Source organism: Arctopsyche grandis, chromosome 4 (assembly GCF_051622035.1).
Source record: "Arctopsyche grandis isolate Sample6627 chromosome 4, ASM5162203v2, whole genome shotgun sequence".
Classification (NCBI taxonomy): domain Eukaryota; kingdom Metazoa; phylum Arthropoda; class Insecta; order Trichoptera; family Hydropsychidae; genus Arctopsyche; species Arctopsyche grandis.
The window spans coordinates 23,436,957-23,448,879 of NC_135358.1; the positions used below are offsets into that span (position 1 = coordinate 23,436,957).

An 11,923-nucleotide genomic window follows, 5' to 3' on the forward strand; every position below is an offset into this window, starting at 1 on the left:
GGTTTTTTTTATGATATTTTTTTTGGAGCGACTTGAAGGCCTGGATCGAAGGGCTCCCATATAACAGTCCCCGGGCGAGTTTTTTCCATGGTTTTCAATATATAATTGCTAAATTTTGGTCAATACAAAACACAATTTCGCAATTAAAAAAAAATCAATTTAACCCATACAAAACTAAGGGGCCCTCCATACATACAGATCTCATTGATGCCTAAAAACACTGACTATCTTTATATTTTAATATATCAACTTATAAATATTGTCATCTATATTTTAAACTATAATAAATGTTAACATACTGTGACAAATATTACCTGCGATCCAAAAATATAATTCCACCATTTTTGTTTATCTGATGCAGATTTCCACAAGTACATGATCTACATACATACATATAAAAATATATACGTTATTTCAAATCTGTTCACAACAGTGATAAAAATGGTTTACGGACGTCAATTTATCTTATACAGTAATTAATCAACATGGATTAAAAAAGGGGTACACATAGGTTAATTGATTATTATCAGTGCGGTTTGAAAGTACTGATAACATTGATATTTTGATAAGACATTACACACGTTATATACCTATAGGTACATTGTCCTTACTGCCAGATAAATTTTCACTATAGGTAGTCGCACAAGCAATCTTCTCATAAACGAGTTACATCAATTCCATTTTAAAACGTAAGTCGACAACCCGCTTTTGCACGTTAGCTGGTACTATGGTCTTTTGTTTATTAGCACAATGCGTATTTGAACGTTCGTCGAGCCGGCTGTCTTGCACGCTAATGTAAATAATTCTAACACACGCTCACTCACTTCTTCATAAAAGAAAGTTGTGCCCAATCTCAGTCGATTAACATAAAAATTTGCTTTTAAATGTGTTAATGATGTACAAATAAATTGGCATAGTCATAGTGTGCACGAGAGATAAACTATCGTATTTTTTAATACATTATTGGATTATGATCTTTATCGTTTCGCTATTGTTAGAACATGCAATTATTAAATTCTTTATACTGAATAAGATTGTTTGAGATATTTTGATTTAAACAATATTATTGACAATCAATCAAATCTGGTGTATTATTAAATAATTTCAATATCAATTGAACAATAAAGGATTGGTATCTTATACTAGTAAATATTTATGGAATTATGTAAGATGAATAGTAAACAATTTTTCCTTTCAATAAAATTATTTTGATATTATAAAATAATATTTTTGTACATACTATGTAAATACATTGAATATATGCATATATTGATTTTACAACTATATATTAGATCAATAACATTACTTTTTTTTCATTTTTTTATACATTGTTATCCATACATTTACAGGTTATGTTTGATAGGAAACCAACTAAGTAGATACATTATAATTTAACCTTTGAATGCAATTAAAATTACATATTGAAAATGTATTATGCTATTTCAGAGAGAAAATGAAACTACTTGCATTATTGTTTACAATTTACATTGCCTCAAAATGTGTACTAGCCGACTATCAAGTTGGTGTTGGCATAGCGGACATCACCGGTCCTTCCGTAGAAATCACCTTTGTATGTACATATATTGAATTATATTTCATTATAATAAATCAAGCATTAAAACCTTAATTTCCATATATTTAGATGGGATACGCTAATATGGAACAAAAAGGAGAAGGCATTCATCTACGACAATTTTCCAGGGCGTTCTTATTCGAAAACTCTGGTTCTAGATTGGTTTACGTATCAATAGATGCTGGAATGATGAATACAGGATTGAGGAAACGTGTACGTACCGATAAAAAATGATTTATTTAAATAATACAATTTTTTACATCAATTTTTAAATTTAGGTATTGGAATTACTGAAAGAAAAGTTTGGATCGACGTACAATGAAAACAACGTCATTTTGAGTGGTACACACACGCATTCTGGACCCGGAGGATATAATATGCATATGTTGTTTGATATTACTATCCTAGGCTTTGCGGTTCAAACATTCGAAGCTCATGCTACCGGCATCGTAAAGGTATCCATACTGACGAACCAACCGAAATGAAATATTTTCTTGTTAAATATAAATTAGCATCCAATATTTTAATCTCGTTTTCCATTTCATAATTATTACTAAAATTATAAATAGAACTAATTTAAAAGAAATTAAACTCCATTTTGCTTAAAACACAGTAACCATTGTTACTATTCAGATATGTTACATATTAGATCCTAGTTATGTATATGAGAAATATAAAAGACTATAGTGTATGCTTATTTATTCTGTTTAAGAGTATTGAAATAGCTCATAATTCGTTGACTCCAGCTAAAATTTATTACAATGAAGGAATCATAAATAGCGCAAACATAAACAGATCCCCATCTTCATATTTATTGAATCCACAATCGGAGAGGGCTAAGTAAAATAAGAACAATTCATAAACTATGTGAAGAAATTCTCTTCTCAATATTTATATGAAAATGATTTTCAGATACAATGGAGACACTGACAAAAAAATAGCACAAATTAAATTCGTTTCAGTGACAAACGGCACATTACTTGGCGCTCTCAATTGGTTTGCCGTTCATGCGACCAGCATGAACAACACGAATCATCTTGTGTCATCAGATAATGTTGGTTATGCGTCAGTGCTTTTAGAAGAAGCCGTAAATCCCAAAGGAACATTCCCTGGCAAAGTAAAATTAAATGTAGATAAACCTATAATATCATTAATATTTAAACAATATTGACATTATAATTGATTTTATAGGGAAAAATAGTCACTGCATTTGCTTCTACAAATTTAGGCGATGTGTCTCCTAATATAATGGGTCCCAAATGTCAACATACAGGAGTGGATTGTGATATATTATCAAGCCGTTGTGTCAATTTCGATGATAAATGTTTCGCCTCTGGTCCTGGAAGAAATATGTATGAGAGTACTAAGATCATTGCTGAACGGATCATGAGGGGTGGTATGGTGGGTATTTTTAAAATGTCTCATTCTTTAATTTTTACAATAAGAAAGATTTAGTATAATTTTTTTTTACCCACAGGAACTTCTTCAAATAGATGGTGGTCATGAAATTACAGGACCAATTCGAGCCGTTCATCAATTTGTTAATATGACAAATATCGAAGTACCCGATTATGATGTAGAAAGTGAAAGGTTTATAGAGGTAATATTATATTTTTGTATAGTATTTTATATTTTCATAACTATATGTTTTAATAATACTTTTTGTAATATTAAAATCAGAATAGACGAGTTGGTGGATGTGTGCCAGCTATGGGGTATAGTTTTGCTGCCGGCACTACAGATGGTCCAGGTGCATTCAATTTTAGTCAAGGTACTACAAGTGGAAATCCAATTTGGGATTCAATTAGAGATTTATTAGCTGTTCCGACAGAAGAAGATATCAAATGTCAAGCACCAAAACCGATTCTTTTAGCTACTGGTCGAGTAAGTAGTTTTTTAGCAGCCATATAAACATTAATTGTATGAATTAATATATTTATAGCATACCCTAGTCAAATAACTTTTTGCCAGCATTTAATTTCTGTAAATATAGAATAGGTACTTATTAACTATTTTACATATAACAACCCTGATTAGGTTATTATTTTCTTTCACACAAACGTTGATATTATAAGCTAACTTAATAAATATCAACTGATATATGTATGTATTTATGTTATTAATTAAATAATTATTCACTGTAGGTAAAGTATCCATACAAATGGTCACCTGAAATAGTTTCATCTCAATTGGCTCTACTCGGAGATTTGGTAATAGCAGCCGTTCCCGGAGAATTCACCACAATGTCAGGCCGACGAATGAGATCATTACTAACCAACACATTTGCAGCAGCTGGCAAGGACGTCAAAGTGGTGATTGCAGGACTCAGCAATACATATTCAGATTATATCGCAACGCCTGAAGAATATCAAGTATATATATTTATATAATATTGTTATTGTAACAAAATCATAAAAATTATATTATACATTACTTCGACAATATAGGCTCAGAGGTACGAAGCCGCTTCGACAATTTACGGTCCACATACCTTAACTATACATCTATATAAATTCAATGAAATGGCAAAAGCTATCATTGCTGTGAGTGGATTTGATTATATAAATACACATATTATATATTTACTAAAAAATTACATCTTACATGCTCTTCTTTACATACCTCCTTTACGTTTTTTAGAATGAAACTGTCGAACCTGGTCCAACTCCAGTAGATTTCTCCGATAAACTAATATCACTTATAACTCCAGTGATTTTCGATGTCGCACCGTGGGGATTGGAAATCGGTGATTGTGTTTTACAACCCGAATCGACTTACACAAACGGTGATTTCGTTCACGTAAAATTCGTAAGTATTTTTTAAATAATTTTTAATGTTTCTAATATATTTTTATGTTTAATATACGTATAATAAATTTTCACTTTTTTAGATCTCTGGCAATCCACGTAATAATTTAATGACAGAAAAGACGTACTTAGCTGTAGAAAAATATGATGAAAACGAAAATAGTTGGGTTGTCATCGCTACAGATTCACATTGGGAAACTAGGTAATTTAATTTTCAGCAAATATACTATATTATATTATATATACAGATGTATATTAATTGTGTAGAATATTTTTGTAATAATTATAAAATATTGTTTAGGTTTGTTTGGGAACGAACATCACTTCTCTTAGGAACTAGTCGTGCAAACATATTTTGGGAAATCAACTCAAGCACCCCAATCGGAACATACAGAATTAAACATTACGGTTATTTCCGTTACGTTCTTGGCGCTACACGTCTGTATGAAGGTGTTTCGAATACATTCCGTGTCTATTGATTTGATATAAAAACTTTATAAAATAAATTTCATACTGATAAATAAAGCAATAAAATTCATACATATGCTTATTTGAATAATAAAAAAAAAAACATTTGTATTTTTGGAAAAAATTTAATTTTCAATATCACAAATAGAAACAAACACAACCGTTTATAATAAACAATACGTTTAAGTTAGTATATTTTTATCGTATAATAATACTCGAAGTAAAAATATAGGCACACTGTAATTACATATGATTAATTCATTCAATCAGCTCACACATGAGGCACTTAAGAAGGTAAATAAATATAGAAAAAAAACCATTCAACAAGACCTATTAATTAAGTGAAGGAATAAATATGATTATTAACAATGGTTAGGATTAACATCAGGTCACATTTACAATAAAAAGTATGCATTAAAGAACAAGTTTTAAATCTGTAATTTATATTCTGGATATACAAAACAATTAACAAGAAATTACATGATTTTAATGTTAAATATTATTTTCCTACGTATCTAGTAAGTATAATACAAAATGTATACTATTTTACAGGTAATAACAGTAAATTGTATGAATTAATTCATACATATTTTTACGCACTAATTGGATACATTCGATTTTTTTCGTATGTGGGTTTTATATTATTGAACACATTCTAGTATATAATTTTGATAAAATTTTGATTGATGTATTTATAAATTTATATACATAAATATACAATTTACAGCTTAAAAACTATAATTTTTATGATATATTTCATACAAATATGTATGATTTCTAAAATGTCAATAAAACAGAATTGATTTTCTACTAGAAAAATAATAAAGCTTAAATTGAAAACATAATATTGATATATTTTAGTATTATTTTATAATAATTACGATAGCAAATATTGCAATTATTTATTTGGGTGGAGCTATAAGCTCATAAAGATCAAAAAAATTGAACTATTCGTGCCAATAAATATTATTGTGATAAAAACTAGGATTTGTTAACGGAACTAATAAGACATTCCACATTATAAACCCTATGACAAATAGAACGGATATGATGAGACTTTGCATGGGTCGATACAGAAATATTGCGCCAAAATTTGGAAAACCCATATGATTGCAGAACATGTGTGCTACGAATGGAGCCGCAAAGTGACCTGTAATTAAAAACTTGATTTATTTGAACTGGACTAAATTAAATAACTCACTAATAACAATTGCTGTTACCTGTTCTTGCGAATAAAAACGCGGAATAAGCCCCAAAAAGGGTAGTGTATGTAAATTGAAAACCTATAAAAAAGAAAAATGTATTACAAAATTATTAAAAAAATTATCGAGTGTTATAAAAGATGTTATAAAAACATACATGAATCTCTAATGGTCAAAATTAAACTGTGACCATTTCTTAATTTCTCAATCATGTGGTGAAAATGTGCTGAAATCAAAATTCAAAATATTTTTTTTATGTCTGTAGAAATTTAACCGTAATTCAATCTGCAAATTAATACCTATTCCAAAAAAAAATGGACAAATAATTATCGCCGTAACTGGAGACAGACACTGCAGTAATATTGGCATCATACAAGCTCGATATGTAAATTCTTCAGATAATGGTGCAACTATATGATTTCTCACCCATATTAAATCATTAAAATTATTCCACCAATACATTGGTTCTGAAATTTGCAATAAATATGTATGAATGTATTCAAGTTTTAATATGCTAGCGCCTCTCGTTTTACCTTTATAAACTTTCCAAACTCCAGATATAGTATACATAGCGAGTGGTCCTAAATACAATATAATAGTAAGAAAAAGAGGCAAGATAATTGCTTGGATGAGTCCTGGGATACGAAGACCCATGTATTCCAACAGCGAAATGTCTCGCAAAGCGTCGTTGGATAAACATAACCATAGAAAGAGCGGCGAAATAAAAGTCATAATGGCAGCACTCAAAAATCTTTTTTTTATTGTTGAGGGATGGTCTCTGAAGGCAGAAAGAGATAATTAAATAATTTAGTCACTGCACGTAAATAGAAAATAATGTGCAAAAAGTGAAGGTGTAACCTGGGATGGGGGCACGCCCACACGTAAAGGCTACAAACGTAAGCGGTTGACAGTATGAAGGAGCAACTGCCGGCCCACCAGCCACAGTCAGCGTAGCCCCCGACGCCCCCGACTCCCCCATCGCCCGCACCCGCACCCCCTGCGTTCCCCGCCGCCCCCATCTACCCCGCGCGGGGCCCTCTTCGCCGCGCGCACTTTCAAAACACCCGTCAAACGTCACTCGCTTCAGCGCATGCGCGATACACATTTAACACGCCACCATTGCTGACAACTTTTCCAATACGGTTGCACACTACACAAATTGCACTTTTTGACCATGCCTAAGTGTTTTTCTTTTTATTTGTCATCACTTTTAATTTGGCTTTTTTATATTCAATGTTTTGTATTTTTTTATTTATAAATTCATACACGCAACTAATAAAATATACCCACTTGGCATTAGGGATTTGTTATTTGCCAATGGCTACGTCCACACTACCGATATCTACACCCGATATTTTCGAATTTTCCATATCCAGTTCCCATATTGTAGCCTGTGGTTACTATTTAGGATCTGGTTATGGAAAAATTCGTAAATTTAGATATCGGTAGTGTGGACGTAGCCAATGGCGCCGTCCACACACACGATATCTACATACGATATTTCCATATCCAGTTCCTAAATAGCAGCTACAGGTTGCAATATGGGAATTGGATATGGAAATATCGTATGTAGATATCGTGTGTGTGACGGCGCCAATGTAAAATTATAGTTAAAGAGCATTTTTTTTTATTTGGTTTATTTTATTGCTATCATCATTTTTTGTCGATTGTTTAACCCTTTGGCTGCTACGAGGTTTTTCAATGTCCAAGCGAAAAATGCTAACATTTGTAATTATTTTGAAAAAAAATAAATATAATATGGAGGATGAACGAATGAGACGACTGGCATGTTAATGCACGTGTTTATTATATGACAGCTGAAGACAGAGTGAGTAGCAGCTGTCCGAACCCAGCCGGGTTGGTCCCCACTCGCAGGAAGGCAACCAAACTCGACCATGTCGTATAAGCGAGCCGCCACATCACTCCCCCCCCAGCATCAGCGATACCAAAATTACAAAGAAACAAATTTTACAAAAGAAAAAAAATTGTTGTTACACAAAGAGAAAAAATTATTACGTGGGGAGAAAAAAAAATGTTGACGTGGGTCATCCGCTGTGTACATAGGTGTACCGCCCTGAATGGTCGGTAGATTCGAGGGCGGTGACGTCGCGAGCAGGACGGTGGGTGGTCCGATGGTCGCGCGATGCGATGCTGCGGCGGCGGCGCTCTTCCGAGGCTGATGTCGGTTGGTGGGGCGGCGGGGGCGGCAGGGGCATCGATGTGGTTGATGATACTCCGAGCTGGACTGTGAGTCGTTGTGGCTCGTGGAGGTGTTGTAGCGCTACCGCCCGTCTCGGCGTGACGACGCTCGTGGGGACGGACGGGGCCTTGATGATGATGATGATGATGATGGTGCTGAGGTGGTGTATGTCTTGTGGTGCTGGATGACCGTTCTATGTGTAGTGGATCGCGCATGACTCCACATCCAGCTGTCAAGATCGTCGTCTCATTCGCTCCCCCATTTTTTAAAAGCACCTGTCGTCGACGTTGTGGCTGGACGTCGGTAGGTAGGTAGGTAGGTAGGTAGCCGTGTCTGCTCGTTTATTGTCACCCGGGGCCCGCGACGCGCTCTGTTGATGGCGATGGGGGCGCGGCGGGTAGCTTCTCCCGCCTGACTCGGCGAGGCAGGGATGAGCGGCATGTTGAAATTGATCGAGGCTGCGTGGCTCGATGTCGGGGGTCACCAGTATGGAGGATGAACGAATGAGACGACTGGCATGTTAATGCACGTGTTTATTATATGACAGCTGAAGACAGAGTGAGTAGCAGCTGTCCGAACCCAGCCGGGTTGGTCCCCACTCGCAGGAAGGCAACCAAACTCGACCATGTCGTATAAGCGAGCCGCCACAATAATATTTTTTTTACATACTTACTTCGCCGATCACTCGTAATTTTTATAATACTTTATATACATTTTTAAGAAGCAGTCGTGGACTCGTGCTCTCTCTTTCTGCCTTGCTTTTACATGCGTGCGTACGAAAGAGATACCTACATATATACACTAAATAAGTTTTGACGATTGTTTTCCTGACGCTTTATTTTTTTCAATAATCTATTTTTAGACATCGATGTAGCCTTACAACATGCGATATATTCGAAACAGGTAGCGGTCTTTCTCTCTTTCTTTCTTGGTTTTAATTGTGTACGTGTGAGCGAGACACACAAGGATGCGAAGTTTCTAATAATCAAATAATTTTTCAACATGTATCATTTTGTATGCATTTCAGTTGCATTTGATTGATTGCATGAATTCGTGACGTCTCGTGACCTATATAATTGAAAGCGGATTTCTATTGTTTTTTGCCATTTATTTTAACTCTGCAAAATGATATCGGACAGTGAAAGTGATGAAAGCGAAATAATAGCTCCTCGCCGAGGAACTCGACAAATCAGCAGCTCTACTGATTCTGAAAATGAATTTATCGACAATAATCAATTCCCAAGTAATAACTCCTTATATGACATTGACAACGAACCCGAAATTTACTTTGATGATGAACCCGAAATTGAAGAGCTTTGTAGTATATATGTAGGTATCTCTTTCGCACGCACGCATGTAAAAGCAAGACAGAAAGAGAGAGCACGAGTCCACGACTGCTTCTTAAAAATGTATATAAAGTATTATAAAAATTACGAGTGTTCGGCGAAGTAAGTATGTAAAAAAAATATTATATTTATTTTTTTTCAAAATAATTACAAATGTTAGCATTTTTCGCTTGGACATTGAAAAACCTCGTAGCAGCCAAAGGGTTAAAAAATTGATAAATATTTATAAAGCTTGATTGAAAAATAAATATAAATACGTATATAAAAAAAATGTTTCGTGCCACTGATGCGCTGGTGGCTCAAAGAAAGTATTGAAATACGACAATTAATGTCGACAACAACGATCGTCGTAGCAATCTTCGCCCATTTCAAAACAACGATTTATCGTTGTTGTAGCAGTCAAAGGGTTAACGTTCTGTCTGTGTGTCAATTAATCAACAATGAAATTGAAATTCTGTGAATCTATCGCATCGGTTACATGCAATATCTATGTTAGATCAAAGTGGTGTCCGTGGTATAGAAAGAGCTGGGGCATTCACGTTGCGATGCTCTGCGTTAGAATATTCTGTAATGTCACCGTGCCAAAATATATAAAAATAGAAATAAATAAAATAGCTTTTCATTTTGCTGTGCATACAACGTTCCACGCTTCTTTGAGTGCACCGGACTTTGTGTAGCATCTTGGAGTTTTACATCCATACATCATCGCTGGCGAAACACTTTTTACAAGCCTCTTCTATGTTTTCTTCGTCAAAGTGGCATTTATGATTTAAAAGTATGTATACACCGGTGCGGTGCAAGCGCTCGACAATCACCAGACAGACTGAACGACAGATGAACTGAATGGCAGCTTTAAACGCAATTCTCGCATTTTCGAATGATAGATTGCACATCAGATAATGAGTAATCTTTCGATATGCACAGATGCAATTATTAAAATTGAGTTGGATCTTTCTGGCGAGTTTTAATAAGGCAAGATTCGATAAGTTCCGAATCTGATGTGCAATCTATCATTCGAGAAGACGAGAATTGCGTTTTAAGCTGCCATCCAGTTTATTTATACTATATATAAAAACGGACTGTCGCTAAATATATTTGTATATTTGTATGTGACGGACGATCAACCATCAACCAGTATGGGGAACAAAATTTTTTTTTTTCATATTTTTCATTTTTTTCATATTTTTCATTTTTTTCATTTTTTCAGTTTTTTCATTTTTTTCATTTTTTCAGTTTTTTCATTTTTTTCAGTTTTTCAGTTTTTTCATTTTTTTCATTTTTTTCATTTTTTTCATTTTTTCAGTTTTTTCATTTTTTCAGTTTTTTCATTTTTTTTATTTTTTCAGTTTTTTCATTTTTTTCATTTTTTTCATTTTTTCAGTTTTTTCATTTTTTCAGTTTTTTCATTTTTTTCATTTTTTCATTTTTTTCATTTTTTTCATTTTTTCAGTTTTTTCATTTTTTCAGTTTTTTCATTTTTTTCATTTTTTCAGTTTTTTCATTTTTTTCATTTTTTCAGTTTTTTCATTTTTTTCATTTTTGCATCGGGGCGCTGGGGGCGAAGCCCTCGGGATGCCGAAGGCATCGGGGGCGCTGGGGGCAAAGCCCCCAGGGTGCCGAAGGCATCCGGGGTGCTGGGGGCGCCGGAGGCGTCGGCGGCGCTGGGGGCGAAGCCCCCGGGGTGCCGAAGGCATCGGGGGCGCTGGGGGCGCCGGAGGCGTCGGCGGCGCTGGGGGCGAAGCCCCCGGGGTGCCGAAGGCATCGGGGCGCTGGGGGCGAAGCCCCCGGGATGCCGAAGGCATCGGGGGCGCTGGGGGCGAAGCCCCCGGGGTGCCGAAGGCATCGGGGACGCTGGGGGCGAAGCCCCCGGGGTGCCGAAGGCATCGGGGGGGCTGGGGGCGCCGGAGGCGTCGGCGGCGCTGGGGGCGAAGCCCCCGGGGTGCCGAAGGCATCGGGGGTGCTGGGGGCGCCGGAGGCGTCGGCGGCGCTGGGGGCGAAGCCCCCGGGGTGCCGAAGGCGTCGGGGGCGCCGGAGGCGCCGGCGGCGCTGGGGCCGAAGGCCCCGGAGCGACGGAGGCATCGGGGGCAAAGGCGTCAGGAGGTCGGCGATGCACAAAACGTAGTTCGTAATTCGTAATCACTTCGTAATTCGTGCATCAATTTCTTTCCGAAACCAGTCGATTCAATATCTTTAACTTTATTTTTATTCGAGTTTCAATTCCTTTTCGAAACCACCCGTTGAAATCAACGGGTCCAACACTAGTTTATTAATAGTTTTGGACCATTGTGGCATTACAGGAAGAACCTAATGTGCCACAATGGCCTACA

The 11,923-nt window shown here is 35.8% G+C and overlaps 3 protein-coding genes and 1 long non-coding RNA gene across 5 annotated transcripts in view; 3 read left to right on the forward strand and 1 right to left on the reverse strand.

Annotated features, from left to right (window-relative positions):
* Positions 1-11,923, forward strand: part of LOC143910915 (uncharacterized) — a 95,160-nt gene that overhangs the window by 37,644 nt on the left and 45,593 nt on the right. The gene's annotated exons all lie outside the window — the stretch shown is intronic.
* The window catches only part of Trs33 (trafficking protein particle complex subunit Trs33), a 58,967-nt gene that overhangs the window by 33,625 nt on the left and 13,419 nt on the right, over positions 1-11,923 (forward strand). The window lies entirely within an intron of this gene.
* Positions 554-5,338, forward strand: LOC143910904 (neutral ceramidase-like). 2 transcript variants are annotated; one of them, XM_077429532.1, is made up of 14 exons: positions 554-689; positions 1,447-1,570; positions 1,643-1,786; positions 1,852-2,028; positions 2,286-2,413; positions 2,486-2,690; positions 2,765-2,974; positions 3,051-3,173; positions 3,254-3,457; positions 3,718-3,945; positions 4,021-4,116; positions 4,214-4,381; positions 4,464-4,582; positions 4,682-5,338. In XM_077429532.1, exons 2-14 carry the CDS (start codon positions 1,454-1,456, stop codon positions 4,857-4,859), a joined length of 2,097 nt encoding a protein of 698 aa, XP_077285658.1. In that variant the 5' UTR covers positions 554-689; positions 1,447-1,453; the 3' UTR covers positions 4,860-5,338. The 2 variants fall into 2 exon arrangements, with proteins under 2 accessions (XP_077285658.1, XP_077285657.1); XM_077429531.1 differs by having other exon boundaries at positions 680-795.
* Sras (Ras converting CAAX endopeptidase Sras) lies at positions 4,965-7,177 on the reverse strand. Its single transcript, XM_077429543.1, has 6 exons — positions 6,909-7,177; positions 6,584-6,828; positions 6,350-6,517; positions 6,208-6,276; positions 6,069-6,131; positions 4,965-5,998 (listed from the first exon to the last, which is right to left on the reverse strand). Exons 1-6 carry the CDS (start codon positions 7,067-7,069, stop codon positions 5,796-5,798), a joined length of 909 nt encoding a protein of 302 aa, XP_077285669.1. The 5' UTR covers positions 7,070-7,177; the 3' UTR covers positions 4,965-5,795.

What these genes read in the sequence shown, in the direction of transcription:
- Sras (XM_077429543.1), bottom strand. Translation starts at nt 7,069, where the DNA reads ATGGGGGCGGCGGGGAACGCAGGGGGTGCGGGTGCGGGCGATGGGGGA. An exon ending in TCCATTTTTTTTTGGAATAG is followed by an intron (nt 6,277 to 6,349) that starts GTATTAATTTGC and finishes TTTTGATTTCAG; the next exon opens with CACATTTTCACCACATGATT. An exon ending in TTTGACCATTAGAGATTCAT is followed by an intron (nt 6,132 to 6,207) that starts GTATGTTTTTAT and finishes TCTTTTTTATAG; the next exon opens with GTTTTCAATTTACATACACT.
- LOC143910904 (XM_077429531.1), top strand. Translation starts at nt 728, where the DNA reads ATGGTCTTTTGTTTATTAGCACAATGCGTATTTGAACGTTCGTCGAGC. An exon ending in CAACGCCTGAAGAATATCAA is followed by an intron (nt 3,946 to 4,020) that starts GTATATATATTT and finishes TCGACAATATAG; the next exon opens with GCTCAGAGGTACGAAGCCGC. An exon ending in TGGCAAAAGCTATCATTGCT is followed by an intron (nt 4,117 to 4,213) that starts GTGAGTGGATTT and finishes TACGTTTTTTAG; the next exon opens with AATGAAACTGTCGAACCTGG.